We start from the raw sequence: 22,130 nt of genomic DNA on the forward strand, positions 1-22,130 counted from the left end.
GGATTTTAGTGCCCAAAAATGGATCCCAGCCCCTCTCAGGTGCTGCCCAGGCAGTGAGAGAGCCCTGGGAGAGCAGAGAGCTTAAGGAAGGTGCAATAGTGAAGGGATTTGGGATTTCTGCCACTTCAGGGACGGGGAACAGAGGGTGGCAGCAGTGACAGATCTCAGGGAGGTCACCCAGAACATCTCAGGATCCATCCCCTCAATCATAAATATTGGACTGATCATTTCCAGCCATCACACTTCCCCTTGCTCTCTTTTTTATGTTCTCCTCCTCCTAATTACTGCATCAAAGGATGTTTTCTCCTCGTGCATTCCATTCACACCCCAGAGAGAAAGGAAAGCACTCATTTAAGTGAGGCAGGAAAAAAATAATCCAACCAAAACCCAACCTCCCTTTGAAATGTGGGGAAAACAAAAGATGAAGAGACAAAAGAGGGAGAGACTTTCAAGTGAGGAATGATTAAGAGAAGGGAGGAACGAAGAATGAAATGAGTCATGGGCAGGTTGGGACAAGGACTCAGAGGAGACCTCTCGTTTCTGCAACAGGTTCAGGGAATTCCAGCCCTGGCTGCGATTTTGGGGCAAATTCACCTGCCCTGAAATCTCCAGCAGTTTATAAACCCTTCCTTTTCCAGGCAGAGGGGTACAGGCACCTTGAATCCCTGCAGAACTTCTCCCATCAGCACGGGGCACAGCATTTTCCAGCTCTCACAATTCCATGGAGAGTTCCAGCTCTCAGAATTCCAGCTCTCAGAATTCCATGGAGAGTTCCAGCTCTCAGAATTCCAGCTCTCAGAATTCCATGGAGAGTTCCAGCTCTCAGAATTCCAGCTCTCAGAATTCCGTGGAGAGTCAGGAAAGGAAGGCAGCAAAGGGAAGAATCAGTCCTAGGGGAAGAAGCACCTGAGCAGGGAGATTTGGATCTGCTCAGAGCCCAAACCCCAAATTTTCTAAGGAAATTCCAAGCATGGAGCCCCTGGAGGAGCTCTTGTAATTCCAGCTCTCATAATTCCATGGAAAGAAAGGAAAAGGAAAGGAGAAAGGGGAGAGGAGAGGGAGAGGGAGAGGGAGAGGGAGAAGGAGAAGGAGAAGGAGAAGGAGAAGGAGAAGGAGAAGGAGAAGGAGAAGGAGAAGGAGAAGGAGAAGGAGAAGGAGAAGGAGAAGGAGAAGGAGAAGGAGAAGGAGAAGGAGAAGGAGAAGGAGAAGGAGAAGGGAAAAAAAGGAAAAAAATGAAAAGGAAAGGAAAAAGGAAAAGGGGAAAAGGCTAGGCTAGGCTCAGTCCTAGGGGAAGGAGCAGCTGCACAGGGAGATTTGGATCTGCTGAGAGCCCAAGCCCAGAGCTTTGTCAGGGAATTCCAAGCCTGGAGCCCTGGAGCAGCAGCTGGAGCAGAGACCACGCTGCTGCCGTGGATTTCGGGGCAGGAATTCGTGCCCAAATCAGAGAATTGGGTTTGCTGAGAAGGAGAAGCCAAGGCTGGAGTCACATTTGCTGTTCCTGGTGCACATCCAGGGCCACTGCTGTGCCTGGGGGGTGTCACAGCATTTCCAGCAGGAAAAAATGACTTGGTTCCTTTGGGATGAGAATTTTTCCCAGGTTCTGAGGAGGACTGAGCCAGCCCAGCCTCTCTCAGCTCCCATCTCACAGAGGGAGACAGATGAGGCAGAGCTCAGCAGTGACAGGGGCAGCTTTATTATGGCACAATGAAGAAATTGCAGAGGAGAAAAGATGAGCTCAATAGAAGCTGCAATCGAGGCTATTTGACTTCTGCTGCATGCACACCCCAAAATGATGGTGATGAATGGCTCAGGGGGCTTCTGAAATGTGGTGAACCCATTTAATCCAGGAGAGAAGTTCCCAAAAAAACGAATAAGCAAAAAAAAAATCAGTATTTGGAGGTTAAGGGCAGGCACAGGGGGACAGGGTCAGTTCTGGAGTGGAGTTTTTGTGGTGAAGAGCCAGAGGAATGGGATTAAACTGAAGAGTTTTGAAAGATGCTAGAAGGATTTAAAATGCCACCAAGAAGGGTTTAATCTCCCCCTCATCACAAGGCCCAAGCAGCTGGAGCTGCATCAAACCCATCTTTATAAAATGGAGAGAAAAGGGTTTTTTCAAAGCGAGCTGACAAAGGAAAGCACAAAGCTCTCTCCTCTCTGTGCTAATTCAGAGCTCAGAAGTTGTTTCAGCACCAGAAGTGGGCTCTGAATTGAATTTTGGAGAGACAGAGGGGAGGGAGATGTGCTCATTAATATCCCAGCACAACAATAACCCTGGATAATGCAAATTATTGCCAAAGCTCCAGAGAGCTGAGAGAAATGGAGATTCGCTCTGGAGCTCCACTCCACGGAGTTTATTCAGCAGCTCTGAGTAAATATCAACAAGAAGGTTAAAATATTGATCAGGGGAGATGCTCCACGCTGAATAAGCTGCAGGCATCTGGAAACAAACAAACTGCTGCAAGAAAGGAAGAGGCTGGGATATTTTGGGGGTTTCATTCTGCCTAAAGCCCAACTCGATGATTTGCAGCTGTAAACTCCCAGCAGCTGAGCAAGAAAGGGGAAAAAAAAGAAAAAAGAAATTATTTTCCTGATGAAAGGAAAGGCTGGTGGATTTTTGGTTTGGGATGGGGAGAAATGCAGGAGGGCTCAAGTAAGAAATGCACTGGGATGCATTTAATACTGGAATACTGGAATTTTTGAGGCTGGAAAAGCCCTTTAAGATCAATAAATGATAAATTCAACCCATCAGCCACAGTGGCCTCAAGTGCCACATCCCCAGGTTTGGACATTCCCAGGGGTGCTGACCCCACACTGCCCTGCTCCAATGCCTGAGCTCCCTTCCCATGGAGAAATACCAGAAATTCCCAACCTGAATCTCACCTGGAACAACTCAAGGCCATTTCCTCTCATTCCCAATTTCCTTCTCCCAGGATTCTTTTCCAGAAGTGATGGAATCAGTGACTGGGGCTGGGCACCATCTCTGAGACCCCTCACAAATCACAGCTGCATTTTCACTGCCTGACCTCACCAGGGTGGAGCTGAAAGTGGCAGCAAAAATTTTGGCTCCTTCAAAAACTCCCCTGAGCCTCCTTTTTTTAATGGTATTTTTTTTATATATAAAAGTTTTTTAATAGATATTTTTAATATTAATAACAGGTGTCTAAAAAACGTTGGAAGATTTCTCAAACCAACATTTGAACCCAGGCATATGCTCAGAGTTAACCCCAGGCTCTTTCCCCTTGAATTCTGGATCCCACTTTGAAGGAAACACATCCAAATTTTTCAATTTTATTTTTTTTTTCCTCATTCTGGGAGTGCTGGGCCCAGCTCTGATGGGAAATATTTCCCCCCAAAATGTTCAGCCCAACTGGCAAAGAACTCGTGCCAGGGACTGGACAACTTCCATCCTCCACCAACCTCCCATCAATATTTTGAAAGAAAACCTAAAATCCATTGAGGAGTTGACAAAAACAAGGGGAAATTGTGGTTTTTTTCCAGCAAATACCAAAGGGATCTTTGCTGTGAGAACAAATGGAGTAAACAGTTGGTTTTTATCTTTCAGGGAGGTGGATGGACAGAATGCCACCCTGATGGCTCAGAACCCTCTGGAATCATGGAATGGTTGGGCTTGGAAGGGACCTTAAAGCTCCTATAACCCAAAAAATGACACAAAGTGACCCAAAAACGACACAAAGTGACTCAAAAAATGACTCAAAGTGACCCAAAAATGACTCAAAGTGACCCAAAAATGACCCAAACCCCAAATCTGCAGCCCAGCTCTCCCCCAGCCCCAGCTGGATTCCAGGCCAGGAGAGCTGGGATTCCTCTGGGCTGCTGAGGTTTCTGAATCATTTATTTACAGCAAGGCAGTAAAGGGAAGATATAAAATAACATTTAAACAGGCAAAACACGAAGAGCCTCATTAGGAAAGTGGAATAGAGCTCAGTTTACCAATTATAATAAAGTAATAAAGAAATCTCTCAAGGAGCTTCATGCTCATAATGCAGACAGAGAAGGGGAAAAAAAAAAAAAAAGGAAAAGCTCCCAAGATTTTAGGAATAAGGCTGATTTGTTTTTTATTTTGGTGTTGTTCCTAATTCATTTATTTTTGCCAGTTTGTCTGTCAGGAATGTTCACCTTCCAGGGAAGGTAAAGACAGGAGTGTCACTAAAGCCAGGGATTCGGGCTGCTCAGAAATCACCAAACTCTCAGCACAGATGTTCCTGCTCAAAAATTCACAGGTTCCCTCAACAGCTGAGTTTTAATTTCACTTCTCTTTTACAGTTCTGGGGGGTCCCAGCAGAGGGAAAAAGATCCAGCAGAAAAATGGGAATGCAAATAAATATTGAGGTGAAAATCACATGGAAGGGCTGTACAGCAACGATTCCCAACCTTCAGAACAAACTCCTTTTAAAAATAACAATAAATTAACAGGATCCATTAAATAATTTAACTGAATAATGGCTCTGGTTGGATTTAAAAGGAAAAAGAAGCCAGAAATTGTTGGGAAGGATCAAAGTTTGACAAGAAAGTCCCACAGATATCTGTGCTTGGCAGAAAGATTTTTGAATGTACAGTCTGAAGAAGGAATAGAAATGGAAGCAAGTTTTGATGTAGAAAGGAATTGCTGAGCCAGCCTGACTGGCTAACCAAGGAGCAAAGGGTGTGTTAGTGAGAAGGGGTTTTATGGCTCAGAGCAAAGGATAAACCCACCCCAAACAAGGAGATGTTTGTACCAAGCACAAAGAGAGCACAGGCAAACAAGGCACAAATGTGGCAAGGAGAAAAAAGGGCTCAGAATTTCCCAGTGCAAGAAAAGTGAAAAACAACTTCTGGCTGAAACTGTGATGTACTGAGTGTGAGGGACTGGAGAGCAGTGCCATGGATGTGGGAATGACAGGAGTTATGAGAGGCTGTAGGTGACAGTTAAGGTGTAGATTGGCTCTGCTGGGTGAAGATGCTCAGCAAAGAAAAGGATAGAATGCACTGGAACCTAAAGAAAAGGATGGAATGCACTGGAACCTAAAGAAAAGGATAGGATGCATTGTAACCAAAAGAAAAGGATAGAATGGACTGTAACCTAAACTCAGGGTGTCCAGGCCTGCCTGCAGCTGGAGCTGACAGCTGTGGGCACAGCTCTGTCACCCACCACCCTGGGCTGCTGTGACGTCTTGGATACAATAAACTGCATTTTGGATACGATAATCTGCATTTTGGATACCATAAACTCCATTTGGATACCATAATCTGCATTTTGGATACCATAATCTGCATTTTGGACACAATAATCTGCATTTTTGATACGATAATCTGCATTTTTGATACGATAATCTGCATTTTGGATACCATAATCTGCATTTTGGATACCATAATCTGCATTTTGGACACCATAAACTCCATTTGGATACGATAATCTGCATTTTGGATACGATAATCTGGATTTTGGATACCATAAACTGCATTTTGGATACCATAAACTCCATTTGGATACCATAAACTCCATTTGGATACCATAATCTGCATTTTGGATACAATAAACTCCATTTTGGAGCAGGGGGGGGTTTCTCTTCTCTGCCAATTAATTAATTAATAATTCATTAACAGTGAGCAGCAGAAATACAATCAAGGTACCTCAAAGGAAGAATTTCCTTTGCCATCATTTCTGCTTCAAGCACTGCAGGCACTTACAGCCAAACCACCCCAAAAAATCCACCAGACCAAGCTCATTTTCCTTTAAGCTTATTTAATGATATTTGAAACGCTTCAATTCTCTATTGCCCAGGTCCTGAAAACAGATTTCTTTTTTTTTTTCCTTTTTAAGTGACCAATATTTAATTCCAGAAACATACACCCCGATCAGCTAAGTCATAAAAGAGCTATTTTACAAACATACATCTGGATAATTAGAACAATAAAGTCTTTTTAGACATTCAAACATGATCAGTAAAAATACAGGATTATTAATAAAGATTTTTGTGTATTTTTTTTTAAAGAATACTTCCAGATTTATTTTTTTTTTCTTCTCTTTAAAGTAAATCTCTGTTAAGAGTACATGATTGTATGTTGTACAAAGAAAATAAAAATATCCTAGTATGAAGAGAGCTCCACAAGACTTAATTCAAAATAAAACAGTGTTTGGCTGCAGTATCCCTTTTGCAGTACATCTGCTTGTCAGTTGGCACCTTCGGGGAAGGGGAGGGAATCCAGGGATTTCTCTGGGGGTCAGGGAGAAAATACTGGATCCAGGAGAAGGAGATCTAAGAGCAGGGAGATTTCAATCAGAATATCCAGTTTTAAACACTGGAATTTAAATCAGAATATCCAATTTTAAACACTGGAATTTTAAATTGGAATATTCAGTTTTAAACACTGGAATTTTAAATCAGAATATCCAATTTTAAATGGGAATATCCAATTTAAACACTGGAATTTTAAATCAGAATATCCAATTTTAAACACTGGAATTTTAAATGAAAATATCCAATTTTAAACACTGGAATTTAAATCGGAATATTCAGTTTTAAACACTGGAATTTTAAAGGAGAATATCCAATTTAAACACTGCAATTTTAAAGGAGAATATCCAATTTAAACACTGCAATTTTAAATCAGAATATCCAATTTAAACACTGGAATTTTAAATGGGAATATCCAATTTAAACACTGGAATTTTAAATCAGAATATCCAATTTAAACACTGCAATTTTAAATGGGCATATCCAATTTAAACACTGGAATTTTAAATCAGAATATCCAATTTAAACACTGGAATTTCAACAAGAATATCCAATTTAAACACTGCAATTTTAAATCAGAATATCCAGTTTAAACACTGGAATTTCAACAAGAATATCCAATTTAAACACTGCAATTTTAAATGGGAATATCCAATTTAAACACTGGAATTTTAAATCAGAATATCCAATTTAAACACTGCAATTTTAAATCAGAATATCCAATTTAAACACTGCAATTTAAACGAGAATATCCAATTTCAACACTGCAATTTTAAATGGGAATATCCAATTTGAACAGGAATTTAAACGGGAATATCCAATGTGAAGCACAGGCCGGTGCTGTCTGAGGGCTCCTGAGCTTTGCACTCCTCTGACCCCACCTCCCTACACCAGGGCAGTCAGGAATTCCCACATTCCAGAAAATTCCATCTGCAGCCTCTGCCTTGCCCACGAGCTGTGTGGCAGCAGAAGGGAAAGGACCCCTCAGGAAATGTTCTTCTATCCCATCCTTGTTCCCAAAACAAGAAATCCTTCTTCCTCTTGGGGAGGGGGGGAAAAAAAATATATATATATTTTTGGGATGAGGGGCTGGGACAAAAAACTCCAGAGAATTGTCTGGAAAAGGGAATGGCCAACCAGTCAGGGGGAGATGAAAATGGAAATTCCATTTTATAAAGGGGGAATTTTATGGCTTCAAGGAGGGAAAAAGCTGTGGGAATCCTGAATAGTGCACCTGAGCTCCAGCCCCGAGGTCTGGGGGGCTGCAGGTGTGCTGGGGGGGAAAAGGAATTCCCTGGGGAAGGAATTCCGTGGGAAAAGGAATTCCCTGGGAAAATGAATTCTCTGGGGAAGGAATTCAGGGGGAAAAGGAATTGCCTGGAAAAAGGAATTTAGTGGGAAAAGGAATTCCCTGGGAAAGGAATTACCTGGAAAAAGGAATTTAATGGGAAAAGGAATTTAGTGGGAAAAGGAATTCCCTGGGGAAGGAATTCCGTGGAAAAAGGAATTCCCTGGAAAAAGGAATTTAATGGGAAAAGGAATTCCCTGGGAAAATGAATTCTCTGGGGAAGGAATTTAGTGGGAAAAGGAATTCCCTGGGAAAGTAATTCAGTGGGAAAAGGAATTCCCGGGAAAAAGGAATTCCCTGGGAAAGGTATTTAGTGGGGAAGGAATTTAGTGGAAAAAGGAATTCCCTAGGGAAGGAATCCCCTGGGGAAAGGAATTTAGTGGGGAAGGAATTCCCTGGAAAAAGGAATTCTCTGGGAAAGGAATTTAGTGGAAAAAGGAATTCCCTGGGGAAGGAATCCCCTGGGGAAAGGAATTCTGTGGGGAAGGAATTTAGTGGGAAAGGAATTCCCTGGGGAAAAGAATTCCCTGGGGAAAAGAATTCAGTGGAAAAAGGAATTTCCTGGGAAAAGGAATTCTCTGGGGAAGAAATTTCCTGGGAAAATGAATTCCCTGGGGAATGAATTTAGTGGAAAAAGGAATTTCCTGGGAAAGTAATTCAGTGGGAAAAGGAATTCCCTGGGGAAAAGGATTTAGTGGAAAAAGGAATTTCCTGGGAAAAGGAATTCCCCGGGAAAGGAATTCCCCGGGAAAGGAATTCCCTGGGGAAGGAATTTAGGGGAAAAAGGAATTTTCTGGGAAAGGAATTTCCTGGGGAATGAATTTAGTGGGAAAAGGAATTTCCTGGGAAAAGGAATTCTCTGGGGAAGGAATTTCCTGGGAAAATGAATTCCCTGGGGAATGAATTTAGTGGAAAAAGGAATTTCCTGGGAAAGTAATTTAGTGGGAAAAGGAATTCCCTGGGGAAAAGGATTTAGTGGAAAAAGGAATTTCCTGGGAAAAGGAATTCACTGGGCAAAGGAATTCCCCGGGAAAGGAATTTCCTGGGGAAGGAATTTAGTGGAAAAAGGAATTTTCTGGGAAAAGGAATTTCCTGGGGAAGGAATTTAGTGGAAAAAGGAATTCCCTGGGAAAAGGAGCTCCCTGGAAAGGCCTTCCCTGTCCCTCCAGGAGGGATCCTGCCCAGCACCATCCCTGAGTGGGACGAGCCAGAAGCGGAGCCCAGCGCCCCCCGGGGTTTGTGTCACCTCGGGCCGGGTGCCACCAGCCGGGCTGACCCCGCCGTGCCCTGGGGACTCCCCCCACCCACCCGAGGGTGACAGGGACACAGCTGCCCCTCCCCCGGGGGCAGAATGAGGGCATTCGGGGGAAAAGCCACCCCAGCAGGCAAAACTGTGAATTGACAGCCTGGCTGCACTGCCACTGCTGCCACCAGCACCCGGGGGACAGCAGGGACCAGCACAGCCCCTGGAATTCTGCAGCCTGGAGAGACCCAGAGAGGATTTTGTGTCCAACCACCAGGCCATTCTTCCAGAACATTCTTCCAAGGCCAGCCTGAGCTCCCTCCGCTCTGGGGTTCCGCGGAAGCCTCTGGGACCCCTGAGGTCACAACAACTGCTCCTGGTCTGGGAGTGTGAGGGGGAAAAGGGGTCCAAGGCCAGGGCTGGGCTGCTCTCCAGCTCTCCTCCTGGCAGCATTCCAGGCTGGGAGGGCTCTCCGAGGGAATCTGGGTGTTTCAAACCCGGGGAATTGTGGGGCTGAGGCCAGGAGGGGAGAGCTGGGGCAATCCTGACAATAATCCCACCCAAGAGGACAGGCCTGGGGGCACCCCAAACACCCAGGGAGCTCCTGGCAGCCTGCAGGAGGCTTTGGCTGCTCCTCAAACAACAGGAATCCCTCCCCACCCTCCCTCCGAGGGCTCTTGGCTCCAAACCCCACACCAAAATCCCCTCTGCTCCCCCTCCTGCCACCTGAACTCAGCCCCCACAGAGGGGAAGAACAGGGGATGGGATTTCTCTGACAGGGACAGAGGTGATTTCCTGCCAGCAGCCAAAGAGGAGCAGGAGGATCCTGGTGCTGAGCAAGGTTCTGTCTGTCTGTCTGTCTGTCCCTGGGGTGTGCAGGGTGCTCATTTTGCTCCCCTAAAGAGCTGAAAACCTGCAGGAGGGTGTGCTCCTCACACAGCTGGCAGCAGCAGCCCAGTGACACTGGGGACAGCTGGAATTCCTCCCTATGCCAAGCAGGACAGTAAAATCCCCTCTGCTCCCCCTCCTGCCACCTGAACTCAATTCCCTCAGGGGGGAAGAACAGGGGATGGGATTTCTCTGACAGGGACAGAGGTGATTTCCTGCCAGCAGCCAAAGAGGAGCTGGAGGATCCTGGTGCTGAGCAAGGGTCTGTCTGTCTGTCTGTCCATGGGGTGTGCAGGGTGCTCATTTTGCTCCCCCAAAGAGCTGAAAACCTGCAGGAGGGTGTGCTCCTCACACAGATGGCAGCAGCAGCCCAGTGACACTGGGGACAGCCTGAATTCCTCTGCTCCCCCTCCTGCCACCTGAACTCATTTCCCTCAGGGGGGAAGAACAGGAGCTGGGGTTTCTCTGACAGGGACAGAGGTGATTTCCTGCCAGCAGCCAAAGAGGAGCTGGAGGATCCTGGTGCTGAGCAAGGGTCTGTCTGTCTGTCTGTCTGTCTGTCCATGGGGTGTGCAGGGTGCTCATTTTGCTCCCCTAAAGAGCTGAAAACCTGCAGGAGGGTGTGCTCCTCACACAGCTGGCAGCAGCAGCTCAGTGACACTGGGGACAGCTTGAATTCCTCCCTATGCCAAGCAGGACAGTAAAATCCCCTCTGCTCCCCCTCCTGTCACCTGAACTCATTTCCCACAGGGGGGAAGAACAGGAGCTGGGATTTCTCTGACAGGGACAGAGGTGATTTCCTGCCAGCAGCCAAAGAGGAGCAGGAGGATCCTGGTGCTGAGCAATGGTCTGTCTGTCTGTCTGTCCATGGGGAGTGCAGGGTGCTCATTTTGCTCCCCCAAAGAGCTGAAAACCTGCAGGAGGGTGTGCTCCTCACACAGCTGGCAGCAGCAGCAGCTCAGTGACATTGGGGACAGCCTGACCCACCCTGTGCCAAGCAGGACAGTAAAAATTCATTTTCACCCTCATTTGAGAGAGAGAACCAGAAAAAGGAGGAGATTCTGCCTCAAGGCCAGGCAAGGGGCAGTGTGCATGGATCCAGAACTCCTTGCTCAGACCCCTCTTGTGTGAGATCCAGCCCAGGGGAGATGGAAAATGGATGGGAATGGGCTCAGGGCAGGGGCTCAGCTCAGGCTGTGCCCAGGGTCACCCAAATTCCCATCCTGGCAGGAATCCCAGCTGCAAACCCCACCAGGAGAGGCCTGAGGAGGTGCCCAGGAGCTGCTTCAGCCTCCTCAGGTCACCAATCTCCGTCTCCTTGGCACGAACGATTTCCCAAAAAAAAAAACAACAAAATTCCACAAAAACCCAGCCCACCCCAAAAAAACAACCCCAGAGCCCACCCCGAGCCCTCAGCAAGACATACTCCAGGTACTAAAACTTACTGGCCCTAAAATCAGCAGTACCTGTGGCTAACTCCATGGCAGCCCTTTTTCATTCAGTAGTGAATCAGGGGCACAGCTGCCCCACATCTTTGAAACACTTCTGGGTTTGCTTTTTTTTTTTTCTATTTTTTTCTTTTTTTTCCTTTTTTTTTTTGATCCAGAGAAGAGTTACAAAAGTGCTGCAGGTCCAAGTATTTTTTTTTTATCACTTTACAAAGGAGACAATGATCAAAGCCAACAAAGTCAAGGAAAAAAAAACCCAAAATTAAACCTCTTTCTCCTCTCCCAGCATAGGAATGGGAAAGGGGAAAAGGAAAATTTGCCCATCACAAGTGCCTGGCTGTTTAGTGCATGGAAAATTCCCGTTCCACACGGGGTGGCATGAGCAATTCCCATGCAGCTGGTTGGATACAGACAAATTCCAGCCATCAATTCCACCCTAACACCTTCATGAGTAGCTCTTGGTGGTCTGAGTGCCAGCAGGGAGTGCAGAGTCCAGTCCAGTGAGGAAACACCTGCACACAGGTCCCCCCTGTCCCCTCACCAGGCAGGGTGGCCAGAACTGTCACTACCCAAAAATAGAACAAAAAAAAAAAAAAAAAAAAAAAGGCAGATTAAAAAATTAAAATGTGCTTTTGATACACGGAATGAAGTCAAATAAATACATTGATTTTTTTTTTCTTTTAAATGTCTAAATACATTTTTTTTTATATCCTACACCCAAAGCTCTGTACATTTGGTTTGGTTTCTTTTTTTTTTTTTTTTCTCCTGTTCTGAAAAAAAAAAAAAAATTCAATTTCTGGTAGCAAGGAGAGGAGCAGAATAGAATAGACTCCCTCACTGACAAGATAGTGCAGATGCCCCACAGGAAAAGCTCCCCATGCCCACTTTGCTAGAGAATGGTTCTGTTTGGATGCTCCAAACCCTCATCCCAGAGTCCACAGGGGAGACAGCGGGTGCTGTGTCCTGATTCTCTTCCTCCAATCTTCAGCCTCTCCCGGAAACACGACTAGCTTTTGTCTGAAAAGGGGGAAAAAAGAGGAAAAAAAAAAGGTGTGAGAGAGAGGGATGGCCTGGGAGAGGAGTGTGTGGCACTTCTGAGCACTGCCACGGGCAGAGCTGCTCACTGAGAGCTCCACACCCCCCTCACCCCCAGCCCTTGGTCAGGTGTCACTGTCACATCCTCTGGAAAATCCCTTCCCCAGGATTTCTCTCCTGGGAAGCTGAGAAACCTCAGAGAAAAATGAAAACAAGAATTATCTGATTGCTTCTCCTGTGCTTTGCTGCTTTGGATGTGGTTGGAGATTGTTTATCCAGCAGGTGAATTGTTTTTAATTAATGACCAATCATGGTCAGGCTGCGTCAGGACTCTGAGGAGTCAGTCATGAGTTTTCATTATCTTGTTAAACCTAATTATCCTTTCTCTATTCTTTAGTTTAGTTTCAGTTTATCAATTTTTAATATAAAATATATCACCATATAATAAATGAGCCTTCTAAGAACGTGGAGGCAGATTTCAATTCCTCCTTCATCCTGGAAACCCAACCAACAACACAGCCAGGAGCTCAGCAATTCCACCTGCAGGGGTTTCCCCAGGCTCAGCACCCCAGGAATCTCCCTGGGGGAATTCCCATCCCTCTGGCCTGCCTGGAGAAGTTCACCCTGGGATGGAGGTGGAACAGAACCTTCCAGAGCAGGCAGCAGCCCAGCTGAGCCCCAGGGATGGAGCTGACCTTTCCTGCAGGCAGCACTGCCAGAGCTGCTCCAGGACTGAAACCTTTCCTGGGCATGTGTGAAAGGCCAGCTGGACCTCTGCTCCCTCAGCTTTTCTATTTTCCATCTATTTGTAACCCTGCAGTTCTGTAGTGTTTAACTCCAAACCCCACACTCAGTGGGAGCTGCTGCTGTCCCATTCTGGGCAGACACAACAATTCCTCTCCAGGATTTTAACTTTTCTACTTTCCATCTATTTGAAACAGATTTATTATATTTAATACTAATACTAATGTTAATACTTCTACTATAACCACTAATAATAAATTATATTTAATAATAGTATATTATTATATTTTCCATCTATTTGTAACTCTGCAGTTCTTTAGTGTGTAACTCCAAACCCCACACTCAGTGGGAGCTGCTGCTGTCCCGTTTGGGGCAGACACAACAATTCCTCTCCAGGATTTCAGCTTCTCTATTTTCCATCTATTTGAAACAGATGATATTATATTTAATACTCATACTAATGCTACTACTACTACCACCACTAATAATAAATTATATTTAATAATAGTATATTATTATATTTTCCACCTATTTGTAACCCTGCAGTTCTTTAGTGCAGAACTCCAAACCCCACACACAGTGGGAGCTGCTGCTGTCCCATTTGGGGCAGACACAACAATTCCTCTCCAGGCCTGGCAGTCAAGGACACCTCACTGCCTCAGGCCCCAGAGATGGAAACAAAAGGGAGTTGGGGCAGCAAACTTGGGGTCAATGCCTTCATTAGCTGGAGCTGGAATTGGCAGATTCACCCCCAAAATGCAAATGGACCAAACTTACACAAGTGTGAAACCTCTGAGTCCATTTTTTGGGAGGTTTTTGTCTGCCCTAAATGTACCTGAAGGCCCTTCAGTAAACAGAACTGCTTTTTATTCCCCTAATCCTGCCTGGCCTCTGTTTTTAGGTGGCCCAAACCTGGCCTGGTGCTCTGGCTGTGATTCTGGGCTCCTACCTGAGTGCTCTCCCGTGGAGGCTGAGCCAGCCAGCCCCTGGCGCCGCAGCACGCTGTAATCCTCCTCCACCTCCTGCAAAACAGCAACAACAGCCCCACAGCTCAGCTGCTGCCCACTGACCAGGCAAACAAAGAGGGCTTCAAACAGCAAAAGAGAATTTTCACTGCTGCAAACACCCAGGCTGGAGTGAGCCCCCTCAGCTCCTTCATCAGCAGCTTCATTTGCGTGCAATATTCTGATTTCAGTGAAATTCAAGGCTGGCCACTGCGTGTTTCACATGTCAAACCTTCTGTAGTTTAATTCTATAAAGAGAATCCCTGTCTCATGCAAAAATAATTTGGAATATATTGGAATATATCTGGAAAATAATTTGGAATATATAGAGCCTGAAAACCTCAATATTGGTCTGATATCCCCAGTGCAACTCAGAATCTTCCTTGGACACCACGAGCAGCAGCACACGAGAGATGTCACAGAATTACCAAGGCTGGAAAAGACCTTTGAGATCTCTGAGTCCAACCTGTGCCCTCAGACCACCTTGTCACCAGTGCCACATCCAGTGTGCCCGTGAACTCCTGCAGGGATGGGACTGCAGCCCCTCCCACCTCTCTCTGAGAACTTCTCCCTAATCTTTATGCCAGGAATCCACATTCCTCAGGCCAGTGTCCTGTTGAAAACTCCACTTTTGCAGGCTTGTCCTATCCCTCAGAAATTTCTCCAGATCAAAATCAAAGCAACAAAGAGCCCTCCAGCTCCAGCAGAACTATTGGCCTGCTGTGGTCCACAACTCAATGCACACAAAACAGCAAAAAAAGCAAAATATTCTGCTCTAAAGTCTTCTGTGGCATTCACATTCTCTAGAAAAATCCCTTGGCCCAGGATTTCTCTCCTGGGAAGCGGAGAAGCCTCAGAGAAAAGGAAACAATTCTTATCTCATTGCTTCTCCTGTGTTTTGCTGACGTGGAATGTGTTTGGGGATTGTTCCATTGGATTTCTGCTCTGAGTTGTTTTCACTCTGTGGCCAGTTGAGGCCAAGCTGTGTCAGGACTCTGGAAACATTCACGAGTTTTCATTATTATCTTTTCAACATTTAGTAAGTATCCTTTCTGCACTCTTTAGTTTAGCATTCTTTAATATAATATAGGATCATAAAATAATAAATTAGCCTTGTGGGAACACGGAGTCAGATTCATCCTCCCTCCCTGCCACAGGGATCCCTGCAAACACAATAGTCTTCCAGAAGTAGAGCCAGAGATGAAGAGAAATGTGGCTGTGTCCTTGCCCATCAAAATTGTTTTAAAGCTTTTTTCCTAACCCAAAACTGAACGGGTGTGGAAATGACCAAACACTCAGGTGACCATCAAACCTTCCACATGCAGTAACAATAAAAAAAACCAATAAAAAGAACAAAAAGCAACTCACCTTTAGCTTCTCCAGGGCATCCTGGATGTTGTGGATGTACTGCATGAGCTGCACTCGGGTCTCCAGAGGGAGCTGGGGGCTGCCCAGGAAGGGACAGGGCTCCTCCAGCCCTGCCCAGCGCAGCTCCTCGGGGAAGGGCGAGCTGCCCCCGTCCGACCGCGCATCCCTCGGGGACAGGGGCTGCTGCTGCTGCTGCTGCTGGGGACAGTCCAGGGGGGGCTGCCTGTGCGAGGTGCACTGCAGGACCAGGGCTGACACCTCCTCGTCCGTGGAGCTCTCCTGCACCGTTCCGTATCCATCGAGGATCAAATAATTTCCTGCGGGACAATGGGGATTGGAGCTTCAGGGCTCAGGGGGGTTTGAGGAGATTTTTAGAGACAGAAGTGGGGATGTCCCAGAGCCCATCTCCTGAGAGAAATCAAATAATTTCCTGCAGAGACAAAGGGGTTTGATGTAACCATCCCCAAGAAGTTTCAGGGCTCAGGGGGGTTTGAACACAGTTTTAGGGGGGATGTCCCAGAGCCCATCTCCTAAGAAAAGAAGTCCCACAGCCCATCTCCTGAGAAAAACCAAATAATCTCCCGCAGAACCAAAGGGGTTTGATTCAACCATCCCCAAAAAGCTTCAGGGCTCAGGGGGCTTGAGGAGATTTTTAAAGACAGAAGTGGGGATGTCCCAGAGCCCATCTCCTGAGAAAAGAAATCCCAGAGCCCATCTCCTGAGAAAAGAAATCCCAGAGCCCATCTCCTGAGAAAAGAAATCCCAGAGCCCATCTCCTAAGAAAAGAAGTCCCACAGCCCATCTCCTAAGAAAAACCAAATAATTTCCTGCAGAGCCAAAGGGGTTTGATTCAACCATCCCCAAAAAGCTTCAGGACTTGGGGGGTTTGAGGAGATTTTTAGAGACAGAAGTGGGGATGTCCCAGAGCCCATCTCCTGAGAGAAATCAAATAATTTCCTGCAGAGACAAAGGGGTTTGATGTAACCATCCCCAAGAAGTTTCAGGGCTCAGGGGGGTTTGAACACAGTTTTAGGGGGGATGTCCCAGAGCCCATCTCCTGAGAAAAGAAGTCCCACAGCCCATCTCCTAAGAAAAGAAGTCCCACAGCCCATCTCCTGAGAAAAGAAGTCCCACAGCCCATCTCCTAAGAAAAACCAAATAATCTCCTGCAGAACCAAAGGGGTTTGATTCAACCATCCCCAAAAAGCTTCAGGACTTGGGGGGTTTGAGGAGATTTTTAGAGACAGAAGTGGGGATGTCCCAGAGCCCATCTCCTGAGAGAAATCAAATAATTTCCTGCAGAGACAAAGGGGTTTGATGTAACCATCCCCAAGAAGCTTCAGGGCTCAGGGGGGTTTGAGCACATTTTTAGTAGGGATGTCCCACAGCCCATCTCCTGAGAAAACCCATTTGTGAACACTCCAAAGATCAGTGGTGCTGTCAGCTCAGCTGGTTCTGAACAGGTTCAGAGATCAGGGATGGTTTTTACACTGCACATTAATAAAAACCATAATTAAATGGACAGCACCTGGACTCAATGATCCTTCTGGCTCCTCTCCAGCTCAGGATATTCTCTGAGCTCATCACCTCCCTTCCTGCTTGCCCAAAATCTCTGATTTTATGCTAATATCTGACAATCCTGCTCTTGCACCCATGGCACCTGACAAACCCAGCTGCTGCATTCCCAAGCTCCACTCCAAGCCCTGGCACTTTGGATGCTTTTAGATGGGTGAGGTTTAAAGCAGAGCTTGCTGATATGCTAAAAGATAAAGTAATTACAGACAGAAAATGCTTTCACAACCTGCACCCAGAAACAGGAGTCCATTTAATGAATTTCTGCATAACAGCACAGGCAAAGCCAGCACAGGGGACTCAGAATTGACTAAAAACAGATCCATCTCATTTTGATGTCCCCACACAGTTAAAAAAGTAAACAGTGGAAGAGGTGACAAATAAATTAGATGCTTCAAGTTGTTGGCTCAGTTTTAATAATTTAAAATGTCTCAGGGAGAAAAATTATTTGCACTATGTATTTGGAAAGCAGCATTGGGGCAGTCATAAATTGGCTTATCCACGTGGATATAATCCAATTTTTAAATAAGAGCATATTTATGGGTAAGAGACTTCTGTGGGGCTGTTAGTGTTGAATCCACCTGACAGCAGCTGCTCCTACTGGAAAATGCACATGAGAGAAACCTCAGCTTCTGTGCTAAGTTTGGTGTGCTCAGGAAGCTGTCAAATAGTCCATGAGCAGCAAAACCCAATAAAAATAATAAAATAATAAACTTTTCAGAGGTTCAGAGTGTGATGAGGTTACAGGAGACTATTACAGTGTAAAATTAAAGTCATGAGTTTCTCTCCTGAAGCTTGATCAGGAAAAGGGCTTTAAAAAGGGCTTTAAAAAGGGCTTTAAAAAGGGCTTTAAAAAGGGCTTTGCCTCCAGGGAAAACCTTTAGGGAGTAGAGAGATGAAGAAAGCCCCAGAAAAAGGAGATGCCTCAAGCCCAGTGCATGGATTCCCAACTCCCTGCTGTCAGACCCAGCCCAGGGAGATGGGTCATGGATGGAAATGGGCTGTTGGACCAAACTCAGCCCCAGAGCCCAGCCCAGGGTGGTACTCAGGCCAGCCACAATCGAGGCCTTGGCAATGCCAGCTGTCACAGGGTGTGTCCTGTGTCCCCCAGCACTTCAGCTTCTCCTCCAGAACATCAACAATCAACCAGCTCCATCTTTTTTTCCTGAAGCTTGATCAGGAAAAGGGCTTTAAAAAGAGCTTTGCCTCCAGGGAAAACCTATTTTCTACAGGTCCCTTTAGGCAGTGGAGAGATGAAGCAGCCCAGGCCAGCCACAATCAAGGGCTTGGCAATTCCAGCTGTCCCAGGGTGTGTCCTGTGTCCCCCAGCACTCCAGCTGTCCCAGGGTGTGTCCTGTGTCCCCCAGCACTCCAGCTGTCCCAGGGTGTGTCCTGTGTCCCCCAGCACTCCAGCTGCTCCTGCAGCACACCAAGAATGAACCAGCTCCATGTTTGCCCAGGGCTAAAACGACTTGGTGAGAGCTGGGAGCTGACTGTCCCACCCCAGAAAAGCAAAAGGTGAAGTGTTAATCAGACCTGGCCAGGCCATCCCCCCCTGCAGGAATGCCCCAGGCTCACCTGAGATCCGAATTTGCACCTCCTCCTCCTCCTCCTCCTCTTCCTCCTCCTCCTCCTCCTTCCTGTCCAGCAGCTCGCTCTCGCCGGGGTTCTCATCGCTGTGAGCTTCCCGAGCATCAAAGAAATGCTCCCCGCTCTCCTCAGCCCCCAGCCCCTCCAGCTCCGAGCTGGAGCCCTCCAGGTTCGTGCTGTCCATGGGCAAAGTGGCCCTGGCAGGGGGCTCGGTGCCCCCCAGCTGCATGGCATCCCCCGGGGCCGGGCACTCCGCGGGGCCGTGCCGCTCCTCTCCAGTTCTGCCAAGGGCTCTGTCCTCTGCAGGCTGCTGGAATTGGCTCTCAGAGTTTGGGGTCTGCTGCAGCTCGGTGCCACCCTCTGTCTGGGCTTCCTGGGACACGCTCCTGAACCTGGGCAGGCGCTGTCTGTCCTCCAGGGTCCCCTTCTCAGCCAGGCCCAGCTGCTGCACCAGGAGCTGCTTCAGCAGCCCCACTGCAAGGACAGAAAAGGGTCAGGCAACAACTCCACCATGAGGTGAACAGGGTTTGGGCTCACAGTGACCAAATGGGCTCAAACTGTGACCCTGGCAGGAGCTCACAGCTGTGGTTACAGCAGGGGATTCCCACCTCAAGGAAATTTGGAATATTCCGCTCAGGGTTGAAATGACAGCAAAAAAAAAAAAAAAAAAAGGAAAAAAATCTAAGAAGGGAGGTTTGAGGAGATTTTAATAGACAGAAGTGGGGATGTCCCAGAGCCCATCTCCTGAGAAAAGAAGTCCCAGAGCCCATCTCCTGAGAGAAATCAAATAATTTCCTGCAGAGACAATGGGGTTTGACTCAACCATCCCCAAGAAGCTTTAGAGCTCAGGGGGGTTCGAGCAGATTTTTAGTAGGGATGTCCCACAGCCCATCTCCTGAGAAAACCCATTTGTGAACACTCCAAAGATCAGGGGTGCTGTCAGCTCAGCTGCATCTGAACAGGTTCAGGGATCAGGGATGGTTTTTACACTGTACATTAATAAAAACCATAATTAAATGGACAGCACCTGGACTCAATGATCCTTCTGGCTCCTCTCCAGCTCAGGATATTCTGTGAGCTCATCACCTCCCTTCCTGCTTGCCCAAAATCTGTTTCTATCACAATGTCTGGAAACCCTGCTCTTGCACTAATGGCACCTGACAAATGCAGGCAAGGCTCACAGAGCACAGAAGGGATTGAAGCAGACACAAAGGTCAGCCTCTGACAGAGGTGTGACTCCTTGCTCTTGGTTGGAAAAACAGGGATAAAAATAAATGTATTAAAGGCTCCAGCCTCACTCTCCTGTTTTACCTTACAATGTGTCAGGACAAGTTGGATCTCCTTGGAGAAAACCAAGGAAATTGTCTCCAGAAATGATCCTGAGTGCCTGAATTTCACCCTGCACAGGAGCTCACAGCTGTGCTTACAGCAGGGGATTCCCACCTCAAGGAAATTGGGAATATTCCACTCAGGTTTGAAATGACAGCAAAAAAAAAAAAAAAGGAAAAAAATCTAAGAAACATTTTCAATGCAAATTTATGCCTGGTTGAACTTCAACCCACATTCCTTTAGCTCCCAAATTATCCCAAGCAAACACTTCATAATAGGGACATATTGTTCCAAACAAAAACGTGCTGCTGTCAAGAGCCCCAGATTGTTCCTCCTCGCCACAAAATGCTCCTGCAACACCCAAAAAAAGCTGTGATGTCACACAGCAGAACTGTCACTCAGCTCAGGCTCCTGTCACAATGTTGGAGAGCTGCTCTTTTAACTCTCAGCACTCAGGAGATGCTGCAGGGTCACTAAAAGTGTCCTTACACACCCCCAGACTAAGATTATTTTAGCTGTGGTCTCTTAAAACAAGCACCAAGAATATCTGTCCAATATTCAGAACTAGAAAAGAACTTTAAATCCTCTGAGGAGGAGAATAAATGGAATTAAAGGTCTGAGATAACTCTGAGACTGCAGAGAACTGTCATTGCTTGGACAGAGGGATGGAAAAGGCAACTGGGGCCAAGGATGTGAGAGTTCTGCATTTTGGTAAAAGCAAATATTGCACAGGCTCTTCCCTCCAAGTACAACTGAGGGACTTTTTGTCCCTTCCAGAGTTGCCAAGGAGAGATCTGTGGATTAATGAATTCACTGAAATTTTAGGGAGTTATATTTAGGAGTTGCACTGCCAGAGCTGATCCAGCAGGTTGCAGAGCCCTGCGTTCCTCCTCTGAAGGGAGAGCAGAGGAAGTGATTGAAAAAAACCTTAAAAACTATTTCAAACAATGATTTATCCATCAGGAAAACTTCCCAACACACAAAACTGTTCATCTAATTAATCCCAACCACCTCCCAAGTGCTCAGGAAATCTGAGCCTGGGCTTTGGATAGAAGTGAGTTTAAAAGGATCTTACAAAAAAAAAAAAAAAATAAAGGAGGAAATTGCATTCTGCAACACAAGCAACCTCTCCAGTTCTGCTCCAGTGCTACAGAATGAGGGCCAGGGCTGACTGCCTTGTCTTTAAAAACTGCTGACCAGCAATGGCACTGTGCACTAAGTTCTGCAATGTCATTTTGCCATCAGAGCACTCCGTGGATGGCAGAAATTCACCATCAGCCTCGTTTGATAGAGAAAAGCCCAGAAAAACAAGGAGATGCCTAAAGCCCAGTGCATGGATTCCCAACTCGTGCTGTCAGACCCAGCCCAGGGAGATGGGGCATGGATGGAAATGGGCTGTTGGACCAACTCCACCCCCAGAGCCCAGCCCAGGGTGGTACTCACAGTTCCTCAGGGCATCCCGTGCCCACTGCCCCTCTGGCACCGAGGCTGAGCTGCTGGCTGGGTGCTCAAAGCAGCCAGAGGAGTCCTTGAGTGCCAGCTCTGCCTGCTGCACCTTCTCAAACTGCCCCTCAGCCCCCAGCAGCCCTTCCACCTTGGCCTTCTCAGACATCAGGGGGGAAGAGGACTGAGGGTTCAGTATCAAGGGAGACTCCAGGCCCAGATCTTTATCTAGGGGACAAAACACAAAAATTCAGGTGAGAAAACAATGAAAGAAGTGCAGAAAATTCCACTCTGGAAACACTAAAATTCTTCAGCATGGCTTTGGGCCACGTTCCTCCCAGGGTTAAAAAAAAGACTCTCTAGCAGAGAGAGATGGAAATAATTAAAGATGCATTTCCAAGAGGTCCAGCATCACTTCTCTGAATGAATTCTTGTAAAGAAATCATTCCCTTCCAGAAAAATCTCAAAGCTGCCCCAGGATCCCCAATCCCCCAGGACTATGGCTGGGCACACCTGCACTCCCTGGAGCAAATCTGCTCCCTTTCCCTGAATCCCTGCCTTACCTGGACTCTGCAGGCTGCTGGCAGGAATGTCATGCTGCTCCTTGAGCTTCTGCTGCTCCTCTTCCTCACGCTCCTCTCTGCAGGGAGGGAAGAACAAACACATCCTTTCAGTCAGCTTCATCTGCAGGAGAATCCATGCTTTGGAGGGCAGTTTTTAGACAGGAAAAGGGGTGCTGGAGAAAGAAAAATCAACTTTTCTTCCTCCTGCAGCTTTGACTTACTCGCCAGGGCCTGACTGAGGCAGTGGGATCACTCTTCTGCTGCTCCCCATCTTCACAGTTCCTGCCATCTGAGCTATAAGGTCCTGCCAGCTGCAGCA

The 22,130-nt window shown here is 46.7% G+C and overlaps 1 protein-coding gene across 2 annotated transcripts in view; it reads right to left on the minus strand.

The window, feature by feature from the left end:
• Positions 1-5,726: 5,726 nt before the first annotated feature.
• Positions 5,727-22,130, minus strand: part of ARHGEF12 (Rho guanine nucleotide exchange factor 12) — a 96,988-nt gene continuing 80,584 nt past the window's right edge. For both annotated transcript variants that reach the window (XM_059867369.1, XM_059867368.1), the window contains 7 exons: positions 22,033-22,122; positions 21,812-21,888; positions 21,249-21,476; positions 18,465-18,950; positions 15,315-15,631; positions 13,892-13,964; positions 5,727-12,180 (listed from right to left, as the gene is read on the minus strand). In XM_059867369.1, the coding sequence (XP_059723352.1) occupies positions 12,170-12,180; positions 13,892-13,964; positions 15,315-15,631; positions 18,465-18,950; positions 21,249-21,476; positions 21,812-21,888; positions 22,033-22,122 (1,282 nt within the window). In that variant the 3' untranslated portion in view covers positions 5,727-12,169. The remainder of the gene's footprint in view (positions 12,181-13,891; positions 13,965-15,314; positions 15,632-18,464; positions 18,951-21,248; positions 21,477-21,811; positions 21,889-22,032; positions 22,123-22,130) is intronic.

Source organism: Haemorhous mexicanus, chromosome 24 (assembly GCF_027477595.1).
Source record: "Haemorhous mexicanus isolate bHaeMex1 chromosome 24, bHaeMex1.pri, whole genome shotgun sequence".
Classification (NCBI taxonomy): Eukaryota; Metazoa; Chordata; class Aves; order Passeriformes; family Fringillidae; genus Haemorhous; species Haemorhous mexicanus.